This window comes from Microtus oregoni, unplaced genomic scaffold (assembly GCF_018167655.1).
Source record: "Microtus oregoni isolate MIOR12 unplaced genomic scaffold, Mior012 000001F_ref0000356, whole genome shotgun sequence".
Taxonomy (NCBI): domain Eukaryota; kingdom Metazoa; phylum Chordata; class Mammalia; order Rodentia; family Cricetidae; genus Microtus; species Microtus oregoni.
This window is the reverse complement of record NW_024543060.1, coordinates 58,088,129-58,108,958: the sequence shown is the minus strand read 5'-3', so window position 1 is coordinate 58,108,958 and position 20,830 is coordinate 58,088,129. Positions and strand designations below refer to the sequence as shown.

Genomic DNA, 20,830 nt, shown 5'->3' with positions numbered 1-20,830 from the left:
CTGTCTTGAAAAAACAAAAAAAAAACAAAAAACAAAAAAACCCCTACATGTTGACATCACTGTGTTGCTTCCTCTGGGATTAACATCTTTCAATACAGACACAAGGTATTAAAGGGGAGTTGAAACATTCCATCCAGTAAACTCTAAGCTCAGGAAGTGAACAACTCAAAGGTTTCAATGTGTCTTTAAGTCATCTGTTCCTGTAAGTAAACTAAAAGTAAAAGTCACCGGTTCCCCAAGCTAGACTTTTCCCTGTATCCCATCTGAGGTGAGGAATGTTTGCTCCCGTGTCCCCACGAACAGTGCCACAGAAGCTATGTCTAACACATGTACTAACAATCCTTACAATAGCCAGACCTGGTGGCTTCTTGGAACCCCAGCACTCTGGAGCTAGAGGCAAGAGATTCATCTCAGGTGAGAAGGCAGCAAGCTTCAGGCTAACCAGAGCTACATAGTGACCAACTGTCTCTAAATAAAGAAAGACAAACCAAACTGAGATGGACTTAGTAACACACCTGAAGCCAACAATAATGGAGGATCAGGCTTCGGATTCAGATCCAAGCAGCTGGAGTTGCTCCCACAAAGTAACAGTAACTTGGGGTCAAATAAAAAAAGTAACATTTTGAGACAAGCACAGAACCTAAGCACTAGACTTCTTAGGAATACTTTCTGTTTCCTTTTTTTTTTTTTTCTTTCCTGAGACACGGTTTCCTCTGTAGCTTTGGAGCCTGTCCTGGAACTAGCTCTTGTAAACCAGGCTGGCCTCGAACTCACAGAGATCCGCCTGCCTCTGCCTCCCGAGTACTGGGATTAAATGCATGCGCCACCACCACCCAGTTTGTTTTTGTTTTCTCGGTATAATCCTGGCCAGGTTGGATTTGAACTCACAGAGATCTCTCTGCCTCCCAAGTGCTGGGATTAAAGGTGTGAGCCTCCATCACCGAAATGCTTTCCTTTTTTTTATTTTTTATTTTATTTTTTATTTTTTTGGTTTTTCGAGACAGGGTTTCTCTGTGGTTTTGGAGCCTGTCCTGGAACTAGCTCTTGTAGACCAGGCTGGTCTCGAACTCACAGAAATCCGCCTGCCTCTGCCTCCCGAGTGCTGGGATTAAAGGCGTGCGCCACCACCGCCCGGCGAAATGCTTTCCTTTTTGAGGGCAAGATTAGAAACACATAAGCGTGGTGACTCAGGCCTTTAATTCCAGGGATTTAGGAATTTGAGGGTGGTGAATTGCTAGAGTTTAGGCTAGCCCAGGTTAAATTAAAAAAACAAACAAAAAACCAAACCGAGTGACCAGCCTGGGCTAGAGTGTGATCCTGAGTCAAAAGCATAACCAGTAAGTTAAAATAAAGTGAATTTTAAAAAGTTGTCAGCCCTCAACAGATCCTCAAACTTCTGGACTCTGGACAACCCAGGTCACGGAACTGAACAACTGACTCAACACGTGGTTTAAACCACATCCACTCTCCGATCTCGGGAGCTCAGTACTCTAAGCCGTCCACCACCTGACCAGTCCTTTCTGGAAGACATCGAGCGTCCTTCTGGCCGCTGCTCAGGCAGGTCCCAACGAGGCCGGTCATTAAACAACCGAGAGGACCTCAGTAACCTGCGCCGAGGACGGCCGGATGCGCTCTCCCGACATGCACCACAGCCCCGCCGACCACGCCCCCACCCCACCCCCTGCGAGCTCCAGGGAGCACGTGCGCGGTCCGCCGCCTGGAAGCGACCCTTGCGCGCGCGTTGCATGCTGGGAGTTGTAGTCCCCGGGGTCCCAGCCCGCGGGCGGCCGGCTTGCTTGCTCCATGAGGCTGCTGCTGGCGCCGGTCCGCGCGGCACGACGCGGGGGGCGTGCCTCGCGCTGACTCAGCGGCGGCGTTAGCGGGCCCCTGCGCAGTTTTCCTTCCAAGGCCGCCAACCCCGCCCGCCGGCTTGCCAACCTGCCCGCCCCGCTCCGCGCCACGCAGGAGAAGGCGCCCGGGGACGCCGAGCGAGCGCCGAGAGGAGCGCGGCCCGGGCCAGCTCCGGCGCTAGCGCTGCGGCTCGTAGTGGAGGACTACAGCGACAAGGACGAGGGCCCGCTCGCCGTCCTCCCTGCGTGCGCCGCCGCTCCTTGCGGCTGGCCGGCCCTCGGGAGTGCCGGCGAGGAAGAGATATTGGAGTGATGGTGACTGGAGGCTGGGGGCGGAGGGCCGGGGACCCTGCGTGACCGGACGGGCCGGGCTTGGGGTTGGGGGCCAGAGGTGGCGGCCACGTCCCGAGTGAGTGGCTGCCGGTTGCCGGGTGTTTCATCACCCGAGTGGCCACGAGGCTTCGCCCAGGGAGGGATGGGGCAAAGGATAGGGGCGAGGCCGGCCTCGGAGGCTGCCCCCCGACCCCGGGATTCATGTTACTTTCGGAGTGTGTTTCAGCTGTGGAGACCTCAAGTTGATACGCTCCCCGCCCCAGGACAAATAAGAGGAAAAAAGTGTTATTTCTGCGTAGTAATTTGCCAGCACGGACAGCCCTTTTCCCCCTCTTTGCTTCTTTACAGTCCTGCAGCAGTGGAGAAGCGTGATGTTTTCCTGTAACCTGAAAAACGAGTACTTTTTGAAAGCCTTAATTAGTTGTTACTGGGGGAAGTTACGTTGTATTGAAGCGACTTGTCAACTTGATGTAAAAAGGCTGGAAAGATTAAGTCAGTCTCAAACACGCTTAAGTAGGTGTGGAGGAATTTTCCACATTGTTTGATTCTTGACGGCTAAGGAAAAATTATGGCTTCATAGTTTAAGTGTATTTCTCGCGCCCCCCCCCCCACCTTTGCAGGTCGTATAAAATGTTACCATATTGTAACAGTGTTTAAGTCTGTAAGGCTCTGTGGGTCAGAATACTAAGCGTCCTCTCCCGGGCTTTATTAGGAAGCTGTTACGCTTTAGCACTAAGGGTAGCTTTTCAGTGCTTTGTTCACAGATTGGTGAACATTTTATTTTGATCACCCTAGTGCTTTTCCTGAACGTGTTAGATGGCGAGGGTTTGTGAGGGATTCCCTCTCTGTGGACAACTGTAACACGTTTGCTTAGGGTTTTTCTGTTGATCATGTGTTTCCGTGGGGCCTCTTTTTTTTTTTTGTTCTCTCTCTTGTCAAGATTAGACTGAAATGGCAGTTTTTCCCAAAGCAGTGGATAATTGAAAGGAACTTTTAGAAGGTTTCTCAATCGGGTTCATAGCAATTTTTAAACTAACTTTTCTCTCTGAGCATTTATAAGAGGAATAATACTTTACTTTTCCTGGTGGAACAATTTTGCTTTCCCATCTCTTCAAAATACCATTCTAGTTTAAGAATGCTTCCACTAGTTCATCCTGTGTGCCTGCCTCTGAATTTATAAGATTTGGAGGCATGCTTTGCCTACACCGTAGTCTTTAGGACTTTGCCTCTTTTCCTCTGATAGAAAGGAATGAATACTTCTGTTTTCTGTGTGGCCTCAATTTTTGTTTTGTTTTTGAGACAAAAATCTCACTGTAACTCTAGCTAGCCAGATAATCTGTATGTAGATACACCAGGCTAGCTTTGAAGTCTCAGAGATCCTGTGCCTCTACACCCCCCTCCCCCCACCCCCCAGCAATGAGATTAGAAGGTATGTGCTACCTTGACTTTTTTGTCGTTGTTGTCCGGTTTGGTTTGGCTTAGCTTTTTTTTTTTTTTTTTTTTTTTTTGAGATAGTTTCTCAGGTTGGTTGCCTTGGGACTCGCTCTGTAGACCAGTCTGGTCTTGAACTCACCCAAGATCTGCCTGCCTCTCCAGTGCTGGGATTAAAGCCGTGAGCTACCACCACCCCAGCTAGTTTTTGTTTTTTAATGACAAGAATTGGAATATAAATCTACGGCTTCAAATTTACATTTATGTATTTACCTTGTATGTATGTATACAGGTGTGTATGCGTGCTTACACAGGGAGGAGTCAGTTCTCTTCTTTCACCACGTGGATCTAGGGAACCATCGAGCCATTTCCCTGCTTCAAATTCAGAACTTTTAAAACCCAAACCCTGCATTTTTAAATTCCAGGAGCACAGTGATGCATATTTCACAGTCCTTGTTTTTGACCGTCAATGAGAGAAAACTAGCTGACAGTCGCAACATAGCAGAGTTTGTAAGGGGGATCTCATCCAGTTTGGTAGGGTCAGCGCATGGGCGATCTGTAAGTTGCCATGTGAAGGCCTTGCAGGGTTTTACCACGAGGCTGGAAAGAGCAAGTGCACACAAAGATGAGTACAAGGCCACTTGAGAGCCGGCAGTACGGTGTCGTATTCTGCAGCATGGTAGGCTTGGTTGTTCAGAAGTGTTTGGATCTAATCCTGTGGACAGTTGGGTTTAGATCACCTTGCTGTGGTCTGCTGGCTGGCTGTGAGTGGTGAGAGAAGAGGCTGGCCTTTCTTCCCAAGGCTCTCAGGATCTTCTATTCTGATTTTGATTCCAAAAATACCACGGAAAACAGGAATGTATAGGGACCCTGCACCCTGGCTTTGATGTTACTAAAGGGCTGCACAGGACGCCCGTTCATCTCTTGGTCTTTTTAAGTTCTAGTTAGCTGTAATAATTTAAAAATAGATGAATAAAAAACCTTTATAGCTTTGGAATAGTAATGTAAGGCCCAATTTCCCTACCTTCACAGTGTTCTAGAAAATGTAATTTGTGTGTTTGATGTGTCTGTATGTGCTTATAAGTGTGCAGTTGGAAGCCAATATCAATATCAGGTGGCTTCCCCCTTAATTTTCACAACATACTTATTTTTTGACAATTTCACAAATGTCCATACTGCCTTCTATTTCTCTGTCTCCCACCCTTGTAAACACTCCCATCACACCTTTTTTTGAGGCAGGGTCTTACTGAACCTGGAGTTCAGTAGTTTGACTTGAGTAGCTGGCCAGACAGCTTTGAGGATCTGCCTGGTATTTTTCCCCACCTCTCTAACTCTGCCACACCTAGCTTTTACCTAGGTTCTGGGGAGTCACTTTATCCAGGTTAGGGAGCACTTTTCCATCCGCGAGAGCATAGTGTTCGCATGGCTTTAAGTTTGTTCCGTGTGCATAGAGAAAAGCATCTTGTGTATCAGAGAACTGTCTTTGGGGGCTTCCCAGGTTCTAGTTTGAGAATACTAGATTTTTGTATTGTGAAGTAGATTGCTTTCCAGGGATTTAGGGGAGAGGAAAGCAGGTGTGGGCCCGGGGAGGGGGGGGTGCGTTCTAAAGTGAGGGAGGTCATTTACGAAGTATTTCTAGCATTGGCTGGCAAGAGCAGAGACCTGTGAAAGGCAGAATTAAGTCATTGTTCAATGTTAAATAACTGGTTTTTCGCTCTTGAGCCCTTTCTTGTAACTTCTCTAGCCCTACTTGTAGACAGTCCAGTAAGGGCTTTAAACTCTGCGGCCTGCCATCCTAATTGTTTTAAGAGATGTCTTATGATCATATCTGAGAGTAGGGAACCTCTCCTTTCCCCAGGCACAATGTGGGGCAGACAGCCCAGCACTGCACGCATCCTTTCTTGGCTGGCGAGCTTTGCAGGTAGTAGCACCTGAGAGCCTTAATGGCGTGCTTGTTATACTCCCCAAAATTAGCCCCTGGTGGTGCCGAGGGTCGGGCCTGCTCTGGTCTGGTGAGATGTAGGCTCCCTTGACTCTTCAGAGCTGTGTCTTTTCAGCCACTTCTTACATCCCAGGTAACCATCTTTTGTTTTCTGTGTGCAGACGATTGTGGATTCTTCTGTGGGATTAGAAGCCACGTCAATTGTGATTGGAAAACTCCAGGAATAACGGCAGACATGGATGAACAGGCTCTTTTAGGGCTAAATCCAAATGCTGATTCCGACTTTAGACAGAGGGTAAGTCCGTCGATTTAGTTGTTCTTCAGAGCATGCTACACAAATGTGCATTGGAGGACTTAAACAGAAAACACATCTGACCTGAGTGAGCCTTAATACATCTTGACAGATTTGAGGTGAGTGTGTGCTGATATTGAAACATCAGGTGTTGTGATTGATTTCTGTTGAATTGGCTGAACCAGCATGTTGAAACCTGACGTGTGAAGGCAGGTCCTTGTGCAACACCCGGCCTTTCTTTTGTTGTAAAGCCATAAGGCAATTAGTTACAAGGGCAGAGAACTCTTGCCATCTCCTAGTGCACATAAGGCAATTAGTTACAAGGGCAGAGAACTCTTGCAGTCTCCTAGTGCACACTCACAATTAGTTACGAGGGCAGAGAACTCTTGCCATCTCCTAGTGCACATAAGCCAATTAGTTACAAGGGCAGAGAACTCTTGCAGTCTCCTAGTGCACACTCACAATTAGTTACAAGGGCAGAGAACTCTTGCCATCTCCTAGTGCATACTCACTACTTTCCCATTGCTGGCCCGGATTGTAAGTTGCTTTTCCTGTGTTGGGGACAGCTGCCTCCTTGCTGTGTAGTCGTTGCATACTGGAAACAAGCAGTTTTGATATGCCACATCTTAAGTGATATGAACCGATTTTGTAACAGGAAATCCACTAGGAAGGAGATGCTGGCATACTTGGTAAATGTAAACAATTAACCCTAATGTAGCCGGTGAGTCTCATAAGGACTTCAGCTGAGTGATGAAAGAAGACACTGAAGAACAAGCCTTTAATTAGTGCTTAGAGACGCGAGTGCTCTGAAGTTTAGGAGCAGAGGAAGGAGGGGTTTTTCTTTCTTCTTACTCCGAGTAGCAAAGAAGAGAGCTTGCTGTAAGTGAGCTAAAAGTTAACCTCACCTAGCATTACAGCTGTATTTGTTTTGCTTTTAAGTAGTAGAAACTTCTTTTAAAGTGGTTTTAAAAAGAGAACAAACCTCCTAAGCAGTTTCTGATGATATGATCTATGTCTCTGCTGATAGATAAGTAACTAACCCTTCAAGTATGGCAAATAATGGGAATCTAGATGTGAGTATCTCAGAAACCTAGAAGTCCAGGCTTTTTATATATAAATGGTTTTGTTTTCATAGGGATTTAAACCATCTGCTTTCAGAGGAGCTGAAACATTGCAGTCTGACCTTTAGCCTACTTTGATGTTGCAAGCTGATTATAATTAAAAGCTTTTGGCTGTTTTATATGTATTGGGTGATTGGGGGTTTGTTTGTGGTTTGTTTTAATAATATTTTTATTGATTATTTGGAAATTTCACATCATGAACTCCCAGCAGTCCTCTCAGGTCTGCCCCGCAAAACCACCTCCCTGCAAAAAAAAAAAGGGGGGGGGGGGAGTCCAATTTGTGTTGCCCATATACTCACTGGAACATGGTCAAGCTCCCCGTAGCCAGCCCCTGAGAGAAAATTTGTCCTTACCCACCAGTACCCACTCCAAACGCTGTCAACTGTGAAAAGCTACACTTTAGCATCCTTATCGTGATTTTTTTTTTTTTTTTTTTTGGTTTTTTTTCGAGACAGGGTTTCTCTGTGGTTTTGGAGCCTGTCCTGGAACTAGCTCTTGTAGACCAGGCTGGCCTCGAACTCCCAGAGATCCGCCTGCCTCTGCCTCCCGAGTGCTGGGATTAAAGATGTGCGCCACCACCGCCCGACGATTTTTTTTTTTTATTGATTGGTTAAGAATTTCACATCAAGGAGAGAGGCAGGGAGGGGAGCAGAGAAAATGTAGAGCTCAATAAATATCAATAAAAAAAAATAAAGGACGAGGGCACTGTGAAAAAGAAATTTCACATCATGCACCCCAGTCCCTTCATATCTGCCGTTCACCCCTGCAGTGCCCACAAAAGAAAACTAAAAGAAATTTTTAATTAATTGAAAGCAAACAAACGCACCTGTGTCTTTCCCGCCTCTGCATCACCTCCCCATTCACCTTAGTGGCGTTGGGAGCCGCCCGTCACATGTGCCGTGCACGTCGTGAAGTCTCCTCCTTTGTCCAAGCAGCTCTACGGCAAGTGTAGCTTTTGGTGGCTTCCTGTCTAGGCTGTTACCTGGGAATTGAGCCTAAGCAAGGACTCTACTGCTGAGTTTTACTCTAGTTTTTTGTTTTATGAGAACAACTTTCACTAAACCCCAGAGGTTTTAGCGGAGCTGTCTTGCAAGCACCGTTCAGTTTGTTTCTGGCAGCATCTTCCTGTGTCCCCTGGCCTGGCGCGGTACTCACCGCGAACTGTCAGCCGTCTCTTCTTCGTGTCCGCTGGAGTCGCTGCAGCAGTCCACCGCCACTGGCCTTTCTTCAGAGCAGCTGTTACTGTGCCCCTGGCATATGTGTCAGTGTGGGGACAACTTTGTGGAAAATGTCTGTCTTCCCACTTTTCTGTGGGTTCCAGGATCGTCTCCAATCACAGACAGGAAGCACTTTTCACCTGCTGAGCAGTCTCCCCGTCCCTTTTCTCTGCTTTCATTTGTTTGTTGGACTTGTTGGACTGGGGATGGGCAGAGTCGGGGGTTAGTTTTTTCATGTATTTATTTGGTGGGCTGAGAGCTTTGTGAACCTGCCATGGTGTGCGTGTTCGTGTTCAGGGGACAACTTGAAGAAGTCTGCTTCTGCTTCCTCTACCATGTGGGCTCTAGGAATCAAAATTCATGCACTGAGCTATCTTGCTAGCTCTGTTATTTTTGTTTTGTTTGAGACTGAAGACAGGATGTAGGCCAAGCAAGCTCTGGATTAGCCATGTTGAGGACGGCATTGCATTTCTGATTTCCTCTTTCAGCCTCCTGTGTTCTGGAATTGTAGGTGTGCACCGCGTGTCTGACACTTTCTGTTGGATGTTTTGTTGTTTGTGTTAGGCAAAAACTGACGCTGCCCAGGATAGTCGCCAACTTTTGGCAAACCTACATTGATTTTTGAGTCCTGGGATTGTAGGCATACGTACGTCAGCATGTCGAGTTCCTATCCTTATTTTTTAATATATTCTTTTTTAATTCTGTTAGTTTTGTTTGTTCTCGTTTTTGGAGACAGTTTCTCTGTGTGACCCTGCCTGTTCTGGAACTCACTGTAGACCAGACTGGCCTTGAACACATAGATACACCTGCCTCTGCTTCCCAGGTGCAGGAATTAAAGGAGTGTGCCACCTCCTGGATTCTGTTAATTTTTAAATTCCAATAGTCAACATTTTAAAAAATAACTGTGCAGGTGTGTGTGTTGTGGGGCAGGGGAGTGATTATCGTGGCACTTGCATGGAGTCTGTTCTTTTCCTGAGTTCCAGGAATTGAACTCAGGTGCCTTTTTCCTGCTGAGCCATCTTAACATCTTACCAGAGACCAAAATGGAAAGAGTTCTAGTTATTCCCTCCCTCTTCCCAGGCTCAGACACCCAATTTAGCTTAAAACCTTTTGTTGAATTTATTTTGAGACAGGGTCTCACTTATCTCCCCCCCACCCCCAGCCTCAAAAGGTAGCTGAAAATGACCTTGAACTTTGGTACCACTAAGACAAACACCGCCCCACCTCATTTCTGTTGTGCCTAGGATTTATCCTGGGGCTCCTAGCTAGCCAAGAACTCTACCTTCTGAGCTGTGTGCCTAGCCCTTGCTGTTGTTAAAAAAAATAATATATTAGCCGGGCGGTGGTGGCGCACGTCTTTAATCCCAGCACTCGGGAGGCAGAGGCAGGCGGATCTCTGTGAGTTCGAGACCAGCCTGGTCTACAAGAGCTAGTTCCAGGACAGGCTCCAAAACCACATAGAAACCTTGTCTCGAAAAATCAAAAAAAAAAAAAAATATATTAATGAGGGTTTTAGCCGATGAGCCCCGCCCCTTACTTGTGAGTGAAATAATAGCAGCAGTGTAATGATGCCATTTGCCCTGTGTCCTAGCTCCTGAAATGTTCACAGTGGTAGTCATAGGTTTTGTAGAAACTCTGACATTGCCAAGGATTTTAGGGTCACCCAAGACTGCTCTTCACTGCAGTTGTGGCTCCAGACCATCTGTACTGCTGCTGAATCAAGGACTACCAAGTTTCTCACAGATTTGATAATTGGCTATAGGAAGGCAATGTACTTAATAGTGTCAGTTTGATATAATTCATACAACTCAGAAACAGGCAAATGGAAGAGTTGCCTAGAAGGGTCAAGGGTTTCCGTACCTTCGTGTCTCCTTCCAGCACCAGGAAGTATTCACCAGCTTAGAAGGTAGAGATTTTAAAAGAGGTTGGCACCTCCCTCCCCTCTCACCCATCCTAGATTAGTCGTTGGCCAGAAAGTTTTGTGTTTTATTTTGTTTAGCATTTATTCATCCTGGGAGGCCATGTGTGCTCTGTGCACCCTTCAGAGACCCTCTTATGACTGTGTATACCTTGACAGTGTTGCATTTGGTGAACCCTTGGGCTTTTCTTCTGTCTTCTTCATTGCACCATCTCCTTTACCATAAGGAAATTGTTTTAAGTGTCTGTTAAATGGTCACTGATCTATTTTGGGGGAACCATCTGGACTTTGCACATATTCAGAAGCCTGATTGGATGTTTTTGCTGACGTATTAAACCCAAATCGTTGTTGATCATTGGTTTACCCTGCCCTTTGTTTAGTATGCATAGGGCATCTGAATTCAGAATGAACCGTGTTGCTTTGTTTTGCAATCTTTCAGGCCCTGGCTTATTTTGAGCAGTTAAAGATTTCCCCGGATGCTTGGCAGGTGTGCGCAGAGGCTCTGGCACAGAAGACGCACAGGTAAAGACGGAGTCTCCATGTTGTCTAGAAGCATTGATGTTTCCAGAAAGTGAGACATTTTAGTTTTTCCTTTGGGAAGTATTTTCACAAAACATTTTGTGATTTGCCTTTTAGAAAAACTATTAGTAGCATGAAAAGAGAAAAATAGGAAACCAATTTTTGAGCCAATTCAGAATTGATTTTTCAGTAAAACTATCCTTTTTTTAAATTTTATTTATTTTTATTTTATTGGTGTTTTCCTTGTATGTGTGCGTGAGGAGTTAGAGACAGTTGTGAGCTGCTATGTGGGTGCCGGGAACTGAACCCAGGTCCTCTGTAAGAGCAGTCAGTGCTCTTAACTGCTGAACCATCTCTTCAGCCCAAACTATCCTTTTCTTTATATGTATTGTGCACTGGTATAGGTTACACTGAACTTGTTCTTATCTTACTGTTTGTTGGAAGTTGGTGAAGGAGGTGACCATTAGTGATATATATCTTATTCAAAAGCTTTCACTTAGAGTATATCACTCTTCAGTTACTATCCCTTGTCTAGACCAAGGTCTTGTTGATGACTTCCATAGTCCACCCTGTGTGCTTCCAGCAGACCTCTGAGGAGAAGTCAGGAAGGGTCAGGAAGGGTGAAAGTGGGTCTTACAGTATTTCCCTCCAGCTCTGTATTGCTGTTGACCGAGGCCACATACCACGCTGAAAAGGCTTGCCCCTGCGGTGTGACTTTGCCGTAGTCTCTCTGAAGCAGCAGGCGCAGTTTCATGGAAATAGGAACGTGTATACCCATTTCATCATTAGTTAAGTTAGCTTCTTAGGAAGGACGGAAAATGGGCATAGTGAAGCTTGTGGAAAACAGTGAGCTCGCAGAGCACAGGCAGCTCGCTGATGGGAGCAGCCGCGCGGGTCTTTAGTGACGCCTCTGGCGGGAGCTGCTGGTGTGCTGGCCCCAATCCTGTTTGGCTGCAGCCTGGTTGCGTTTACTGGGACTGTTTTTCCTGAACACCTTAGGGTGTCCTCACACACAGCCTGCCTCACTCACCATCTGTCTGGACTCCTAAGGAATTCTGTTAGAATTGTAGGCTATGTTACCCCTAGAGGGAGTTAGAAATAGGTAGTGGACTGCTGTTGGGTCCTCCTCCCATCCTACAAAGGTGGGTTTCTTTATCCTTTAGTTCTTGTGTGAACTTTGAGGTGACCTGAGTCCCTCTACCCTCTTTATTTTGTATTTGCCTATAAGAGAATCAGACTAATAATGCTTAAGTTTCAAGTAAGCCATGCCTGGCATCTTTGGTTTGGTCAGCCTTTGTTGCTGTTTGTCAGCAACTTCCTGACCATTATCAAATACAGCACAGAGGTTGTTCCAGGGACCTTGACTCCATATTAGCATTGGGGCAGGGGCCTCTACGAGCACTGTGTTTAGGGTAGGGTGTGTATTAGAGCACATGGTCGTGTTGTTTAGAAAATGGAACAGACTGCCACATGTTGGGAATTGTATTTAGAGCTCTCTTAACCCTTTAAATCCAGGATTTGGGCCTATGGCTGATTGGTAAAGCCTTTGCCTGGAATTCATGAGGCCCTGAGTTAGGTACCTAGTACAATAGTAAAAATAAGTAAAATAGAATTGATAAATAGAAAGCCAGGCAAGCAGCCTCGCTTTAAAAACTTCACGGTTGTTACTAGCATTTTGCCATTGTTTTCCCTGATTTATTTTCTGATTATCTATTTTTTTCTTTTACAGTGATGATCACATAAAGTTTTTCTGCTTCCAAGTATTAGAACATCAAGTTAAATACAAGTACGTCTTTCCATTGTTTTTAATCTCCAAGATTTGTTGGAACAGGCGTGTCTAATTTTTCTGTTCTTGAGGAAATCAAAATATATATAGATAGTAAACGATCAGTGTAGTCATTATATCTGGGCTGTGAATGTGTTTTCATTTATTTAGACCGAGCTAGCTAGTCTACAAGCTTATTCTGTAGACCACAGACTTCGGTGCATGGTTGTTTAAGAAATCACATAACTGTCATCTGTTTGAGCGTGAACTGAGCTGCAGATCTGAGCTCGCTGACTGGCCTGTCTGGCAGGCTTGTCTGTGCATTCTTCACAACTGTGCTAATGGACTTTGCCATGCATTTTAGGAAACCAGGTGCCGGAATGCTGTAAAATTCCCTTTTGATAGATGAATTTGCATTCAAAGCCACAGACGGCAATGTAGTCACTGTTTATCTCTTTACCAGGTACTCAGAACTCAGCACAGCTCAGCAGCAGCTGATCAGGGAGACGCTCCTGTCATGGCTTCAGGCTCAGGTAATCCGTTCATTTCATTCTATTGTCGCTAGAGTATTTTCCTTTAAGATCCAGCCAAAGAAAAACAACTGGATATTTTTCTTAGAAATTTTATGATCTGGGTGGCGGTGGTGGTGCACGCCTTTAATCCCTGCACTCGAGAGGCAGGGGCAGGGAGATCTCTGAGTTTGAGTCCAGCCTGGTCCACAGAGTTAATTCCAGGACAGCTAGGGCTACACAGAGAAACCCTGTCTTGAAAAACAAAAGGCAAAAAGAGAAAAAGAAATGAACTGTTAAAATTCTGTTCATGGAGCTTAGTAAAGGAGATCTCTTGGTCCATCCCTGTATCTCAGTACTCAGGAAGCAGAGGCAGGAAGATTGGTGTTTTGAAGCCAGCCTGGAGTTTGAACAAGTTAAAGGCCAACTTGAGCTGCATAGGAGACCTTGTCACATAAAAATAAGGCATTGGCTGGGCCTGGCGCCTCAAACCTTTGATCCCACACAGGCAGGAAGTTGAGTGGATCCCTTCGACTGAGGCCAACCTGGGCTACAAAAGACCCTGACTCAGAACAGGCATGCTCTCCCATCCCTGGTGGTACTGGGGGTTAAGAAAGGCCTGGGTAGAATCCTTAAATGGCATACAGTTTTATCCCCAACACTGAGAGAAATATAAATTCGTAGAGGCAGCCATTATTCACTTGCTCATCATGTGACTGGTTACTTGCACGGATGGGTAATTTTGCAGTTTGCTGTGTTGCCGCTAATCTGGGCAATATTGAAGTTTAATTGGGTTTTTGCCAACTAATGGTAAATAGAAAAACTAGTGTGCTTTTGAATAGTTTGGATTTAATTTCATGGATATTTCTCTTTGCCAGATGCTGAATCCCCAACCAGAGAAGACCTTTATACGAAACAAAGCAGCCCAAGTCTTCGCCTTGCTTTTTGTTACAGAGTATCTCACTAAATGGCCCAAGTTTTTTTTTGACATTCTCTCAGTCGTGGACCTAAACCCAAGGGGCGTGGATCTGTACCTGCGCATCCTCATGGCCATTGATTCGGAGTTGGTGGACCGTGATGTAGTTCACACGTCAGAGGCAAGTAACTTCAGGCTGACTGGTTCTTAGTGTGTGCTTTGTAGGGGAACAAGCATATGATGAGAGGACAGAGAGTCTTATATTGTTTCATTTGTAGGAAACAAGCATATGATGAGAGGACAGAGAGTCTTACATTGTTTCGTTTGCTTCCCCGCCCCCTACAAGATGAGGTTTCTCTGCTTAGCTCCGACTGTCCTGGAACTCGGAACTCGCAGAGATCTGCCTGCCTCTGCCTCCCAAGAGCTGGATTAAAGGCCTGCATCACCATGCCCGGCTGGCTCTTTTGCCTGTTCTTTGTGTGTGTGTGTGGGGGGGGGGCGGGGTTCAAGACAAGGTTTTGCTGTAGCTTTGGAGCCTGTCCTGGAACTAGCTCTTGTAGCCCAGGCTGGCCTCGAACTCACAGAGATCTGTCTGCCTCTGCCTCCCGAGTGCTGAGATTAAAGGCGTGTGCCACCACTGCCCAGCACTTTTGCCTGTTCTTAAATTACAAATGTACCTCACATCTTGAATTTGCTGACAATGAAATTTAACCCCTCCCACCACCGAAATTAGAACATTCCATTATTTTTAAAACTAAGCCACTGTTGTCACCAGTGAAGTACGTGTTTGTTTTCTCATAGTTCCTGTGAAATGTCATCCATTCTGAGTGCTTCTGAACAAGTGTAAAGGCTTATGAGTGTAGATGTCGGGGCCACGCCAGTCGTGTGCCCAAGCCCTCCATCTGGGTTTATGCGTCTAGACATCTCCTTTGCCTTTTGTTTCTTTGCTTGTTGTTAAGTAGTGCTAGTAATGTATTGGAGTGTTTCATCACTGACGAATAGTCTTTATAGCTGAGGCACAGCCTTAATCAAGCTGTATCCTACAGTAAGTAATAGGAAGCACTGGTTATGGGGTGCAGGAGGCCCGGGGTTTGATCTCTACCACTTCAGTATAGAAGTGCTTAATAAAGAGTGTGGGAAGTTAACTGGCTGTCTCTAGCACTTGGAAATGGGGTTAGGAGGCCTCAAGTTTAAAACCATCCTGAGTTACTTATGAGAACTTTGTCTCATTAAAAAAAAACACAACAGAACCTGGAAACAATAAAGCTGTATTTTAAATTGAAAAAAAAAAACACAACAGAAACACCACTGGAAATAGCTCTAAATGTTTATAATATTTTAAAACTATAACTACTGTACATATAAGTCGTTTTTTCTAAATGTTTAAGAATCATTTTTGTCTAATATTTGGAGATAATTTCACATGCTTAAGATTTCTAAGCAATGCTTATTTATAGTTTTATTTAATGAATTAAGTCTGGCACCAAGGAATAGAACGGAAAAAGGAAACACAAAGAATCACAGGATGTAATTTTAGAGCAGATAAATAGGAAGCCATGGTCAGGACTGTTAACAAGCCTGGAGGTTTCATGTAGAGGAAATTACTGTGTGCAACTGAACTTGGACGTCTAGCTCTGTCTCACAATCTTCCTTGTCTTTTGTGTTTTTTTTAGGAGGCTCGCAGGAATACTCTGATAAAAGATACCATGAGAGAACAGTGCATTCCAAATCTGGTGGAGTCGTGGTACCAGATTCTACACAATTACCAGTATACCAATTCAGAAGTGCTGTGCCAGTGCCTTGAAGTAGTTGGGGCTTACGTCTCTTGGATAGACTTATCCCTCATAGCCAATGATAGGTGCGTACACCTGTAATTCCTAAACTAAAGATTGGAGAGTTGGTGTCTAAAACTTGTGAGCTGAAAATGCTATAAAATCTTTATCCCCCCGTCACTAGGTTTATAAATATGCTGCTGAGTCACATGTCCGTAGAAGTTCTGCGGGAGGAGGCCTGCGACTGTTTATTTGAGATCGTGAATAAAGGGATGGACCCTGTGGAGAAGATGAAGCTGGTAGAGTCCTTGTGTCGAGTCCTGCAGACTGCCGGGTTTTTCAGCATTGACCAGGTCAGTGGATTTCTTCCCTCTGAATTTTGAGGGATGTCCTTGAACTAATAGTAAACCACTATATTCTGAGAGTTCCAATATTGTGTGATGTTTTCGCTCTTTTGACTTTTTGGAGGGGCCCACCACCCAACTCCTAAATAAATCACACATGGAGGCTTATTAGTTATGAATGCTCAGCCTGTCCTGGCTAATTTCTTGTCAGCTTTCCTTATTTTTATTATCCCGGCTACCTTTTGTCTCTGGGCTTTTATCTTTATTTCTGTATATCTTATTTTCCTTCTTACTCCATGGCTGTCTGGGTTGCTGGCCCCTGATCTCCTCCTCTCCTTGTTCTCTTGCTCTTCTTCCTCCTTTCTCCTGTTTATACACTCTGCCTGCCAGTCCTACCTGTCCTTGCTTCTGCCACGATACCGACTGTTCATCTCTTGATTAGGACCATCGGGTGTTTTAGATAGCTTCACAGAGTTAAACAAATGCAGCATAAATAAAAGTCACACACCTGAAAACAATATTCCCCAACCCCCCCCCCCCCCAACTAATATCTGTGGCATTTTCTTTGCACATTTGGTTACACCCATTCTGACACTTAACAGTCAGAGTGGTGTGTGCACTTTGCAAGTTTACAGTGTTGATCGTGCCCTGAGTAGCAAATCCACCATTTACATTACAGAACATTTGACCTTTGACCCAGGTTAGTCCTAGTAACCATAAAAGCTTCATTTTCATCATTGACTTGAATTTTAATGTAATTTTTCACATTTTATGTGTATGTGTGTTTTATCTACATGGCTGTGCTTGCATCATTTGTATGCCTGGTGCCCAAGGACACCAGAAGAGGGGATCAGAGCCTCTGGGACTGGGGTTAAGGTGGTTTTAGGCTGCCCTGTGGGTGTAGGTGCTCAGGAAGAGCAAAAGCTCTGAGCCCTTTCTCCCACTCGTTTGAGACTGATGGGTCTCAGTGTGGTGAGGTAGTCATTTAGATAATATGAAGACTTTTTGTTCGTGTGTGTGTGTGTGTGTGTGTGTGTGTGTGTGGTAGAAATGGAGGCAAGGCGTGGTACTAGCACTGTCGCCGAGCCCCGCCGAGCCTGTGGCAGCACTTCAGATTTAGCTACGGCTGTGTGTGCTCCAGTGCTAGAGTGCACATGGGCACCTACCAGGTGGGTCCGAGGATGGACCTCGGGTTGTCAGGCTTGGTGGCAGTCCTGCCAGGCCCTAAGATGTCTTGTATTGGTGATAATGTCAGTAATATGGTTCTTGTAGATTCCTTCTTCGTGCACCAAAGGTTTGGTTACCTTCTTCTGCCTTACTTAGTGTCTAGGTCTTTTAAGAAGAGGAAATCTAAAATAGTGAAAGTCGAGCCTTTGTCTGTGGGAGAGGAGCTCATGGATAACTAATAATCGGGAAGGCTATAGCATTGGCAGTGACTCAGGCGGGCCGCTCTGATAGCAGCCCGTGTCTTCGTAGGGACGTAGAGGCCGAAGTCAGAAAGTTGGGAAACGACTGTTTTCAGCCATTCCTCAGGCAGTGCAGCAGCACCGACGTCACAGAACGGCGCCTCCTGCGCTGGACAGTTAGGAAAGGCAGCTCGGAAACGTCTCTTTTACTTAAGGTCTTTCTTGTTTTCCTCCCTCCCTTCCTCCCTCCCTTTTTGGGTAATACTCACAGCACTGTCCTCATTAGAATAGCAGTTATAGGCATGGTTGAGAACACTGGCTGCTTCTCCAGCGTCTGAAACTGCAGTTCCTGAACTCCAGTGCCCTCTTCTGGCCTCCGAGCACTAGACACATATGTGGCACAGATATGTGTGCAAAACACCATGCGAAATATTTCTTTAACCAAAAAACAACATAGTTGCTTTTAGAGTACTATATTGGCTAATAATGGTAGCAGAAAAATTCATATTCTGATCATTTTACTGTCATAATGACAGAATTGATAGCTGTTGTCTTAACATTGAGCCCTGGGGGCCAGCAAAATGCTCAGCAGATAAAATCCCTTACCTTGAGGTCCTTACGACCGGAGTTTCATTCCTGAAAGCCCTGGTGGAAGGGGAAGACTGGCTCCTGAAAATGGCGCCCACACACGCCCACGCTAACCCCTCCCTGTCATAACCGATTACATAGTATTTTTTTTTTTTAAGATTGAGCCTTGTGATTGGCACTACATTCTTGCTAAAGTTCAAGGGCTTTCCTCTTCCCCAAGGTAGGTGGTTATAATTGTGGTCTTTGCTTACTGCTCATAGGAAGAAGATTTGGACTTCGTGGCCAGGTTTTCTAAGCTGGTAAATGGAATGGGACAGTCCTTAATAGTTAGCTGGACTAAATTAATTAAGAATGGGGCTGTCAAGAATGCTCAAGAGGCACTCGAAGCTATCGAGACAAAAGTTCCACTTATGTTACAGCTGCTAGTTCATGAGGATGATGATATCTCCTCCAACATTATTGGGTTTTGTTACGATTATCTGCATATTTTGAAACAGGTGAGTCATCATGTTCATTTTGTCTAGTAGATATTTAAAGAGCTGTTAAAAATGGAGAATAAGAAAAAGAAAACAATCTCATATTCCATGTTCCAAGACAGAGAGATATATAGATATATACTGTTACTTATTTACTGGCTTTCTTCTTTGTAGTTTTTATTTATTTATTTATTTTACGTAAAAAATATAGACAAAATGTGAGTAAGTTCTGAAATACACTAACCTGGACTTGGTGAGCCATACTTATGATCCCAGCACTTAGAATGGGGAAAGGGTTCAGGCCATCGTCTGCGTCACAGCAGGTTCAAGACTAGCCACAAGCAACCTGAGACCCTTGCCTCAGAAGATACAATACATTCATGAGGCATAAATGTGGTCTGGGATTACTCTTGTTTTCTGTGTGTTCCTTTAAACCTGTGTGTTTCTGAACACAGCAACAACTTGTTAAACTCATTGCTGACAGCTGCTTCCCAGTAACAACACAAAGTGTGATGGTGAAGGTTCCCGTAGTGCAGTGTGCGGTGTTCTGAAGACTAGTTGCTTCTCATTATGACATTAAATGAAAGATCATTCCTGTTTTTGTTAGTTTTTATCAATTATATTTAATTATATCGAGGCTTTCTTCATTCTTAGATATGTAATTTTGTATGCAGAAGGTTTTTAGGGTTGCAGGAGCTATGATCATTGTTTTAAGAAACTAAGCATGGTCAAGCATGTCTTTAATCTCAGTTGTCGGTGGGGCAGAGGCAAATCTCTGAGTTTCAGGCCAGCGTGGTCTGTATAGTGAGTTCCAGGCTAACCATAGCTACATACTTAGACCCTGCCTCAAAACAGCAAAAACATCCTTTACTGCCTTAGAGCTTAATTCTTTTCTAAATACAGGATAAACAATTTAATCAGTCAGATCAATCAAGTTATTTACTAGACATGATATTATTACATCTGAAGTTAGGAATTGACTGGTTGCTATCAAACTACTCAGCAAGAATTTGTGTGTTTTATTTTTTTATGCTGGAGATTAGACCCAGGGGTGCTGGGGAAATTTCTACCCTGTCATTGTACCACCAGCTCCTTTGTGTGTTGTTTTAGAAGATACTGATTGCTTAGAAAAAAATTGATAAGCAAGTATAACATTAAAAATAAATTATTGTTTATTTTTATTTTAAGCTTTCAGTGCTCTCAGATCAGCAAAAAGCTAATATAGAGGTAAGTGGCTTCTTTAAACCGATGATTGATTTTTCTTCCCCCAAATCAGTGCCTTTACTGGGGTTCTTCACCAGACTGTGGGTGAGGGGGTTTCTTAAGTGAGCAGAGACAGCTCCAAGGCAGCTGCATCCTTGAGAGCCCACCCAGCTTTGGGTGCTAACTCCTCTGCACAGTGTATTGGATAATCTTTTCCCAGCAGTCCTTCATGAGTGGATAGCCCTGGGGGGCGGGGCTTAGTGAATTTGTTGAGTTTTAGGGACTTGTGATTTGTTTGTTTCCTGAGTATCGGGTAGCCTTCCTCCATGAAGGACTGTTTTAACTCAGGTTTGTACCCACCACTCCGCCCTTGCCATCCTACCACCTCCTCCTCATGAGATTCCCTGAGCCTTGGAGTGAGTAGTATAGATGCCCATCTAAAGCAGATCAATCTGATCAATTCTTTTTTTTAAATTTATTTTTATTATTTTATGTGTATTGGCGTTTTGCCCGCATGTATATGTCTGTGTGAGGATGTCAGATCTTGTAATTACAGACAGTTGCAAGCTGCCATGCAAGTGCTGGGATTTGAACCCAGGTCCTCTGGAAGGGCAAGTCAGTGCTCTTTAACCGCGGAGCCATCTCTCCAGCACTGACCTGATCAATTCTTTGTCTGAAGCCTACTTTGAAATGTAGCTCAACTTTTAGATTAAAAAGAACAATTAACAAATGTTTCCTTTTTAATTTAGGCAATCATGTTGGCCGTTATGAAAAAATTGACTTATGATGAAGAATATAACTTTGAAAATGAAGTAAGTAATTTTACATCAAAGAACTGGTTTTAATTTTATTGTTTGTTTGCATTAAATTAGTATTTTATATTTTAGTTTGAGACCCTTTTAAAATGAGAAATAGTGTTTTAAATCAATCTTGTTTTTACTGATGTATATTAATGTCAGTTTGGGGTAACACTCATGGAAACCTGAAACCTTCACTATAAGAGGTTGGAGAGGCAACTGGTTTGGTCAAGTGCTTGCTGTGTAAGCATTAACATTAGGATTGATGGTTGTAGACAGCTGGATTTGGTAGTGCCTGCTTGTAATTCAGAGCTAGGAAGGTGGGAAGGTAGACCTCGGGGACTCCCTTGTGCATTTGCAGCCAGCCTTGCCTAGGCGTTGAGTCCCGTGTCTTAATGACGAAGATGGATAGCTTCTGAAGGCAGTACCTG

At 44.6% G+C, this 20,830-nt stretch overlaps 1 protein-coding gene across 2 annotated transcripts in view; it reads left to right on the top strand.

Annotated features, from left to right (window-relative positions):
- Nucleotides 1–1,772: 1,772 nt before the first annotated feature.
- Xpot (exportin for tRNA) overlaps nucleotides 1,773–20,830 on the top strand; it is a 43,023-nt gene continuing 23,965 nt past the window's right edge. The window contains exons 1-12 of one of the 2 annotated variants that reach the window (XM_041667689.1): nucleotides 1,773–2,165; nucleotides 5,718–5,851; nucleotides 10,544–10,626; nucleotides 12,353–12,409; nucleotides 12,852–12,921; nucleotides 13,776–13,994; nucleotides 15,487–15,671; nucleotides 15,770–15,938; nucleotides 18,184–18,222; nucleotides 18,343–18,420; nucleotides 19,588–19,626; nucleotides 20,352–20,414. In XM_041667689.1, coding sequence (XP_041523623.1) covers nucleotides 5,792–5,851; nucleotides 10,544–10,626; nucleotides 12,353–12,409; nucleotides 12,852–12,921; nucleotides 13,776–13,994; nucleotides 15,487–15,671; nucleotides 15,770–15,938; nucleotides 18,184–18,222; nucleotides 18,343–18,420; nucleotides 19,588–19,626; nucleotides 20,352–20,414 — 1,062 coding nt within the window. In that variant the 5' untranslated portion in view covers nucleotides 1,773–2,165; nucleotides 5,718–5,791. Of the gene's footprint in view, nucleotides 2,166–5,717; nucleotides 5,852–10,543; nucleotides 10,627–12,352; nucleotides 12,410–12,851; nucleotides 12,922–13,775; nucleotides 13,995–15,486; nucleotides 15,672–15,769; nucleotides 15,939–18,183; nucleotides 18,421–19,587; nucleotides 19,627–20,351; nucleotides 20,415–20,830 lie in introns of both variants that reach the window. The other variant, XM_041667681.1, reaches the window with a different exon arrangement.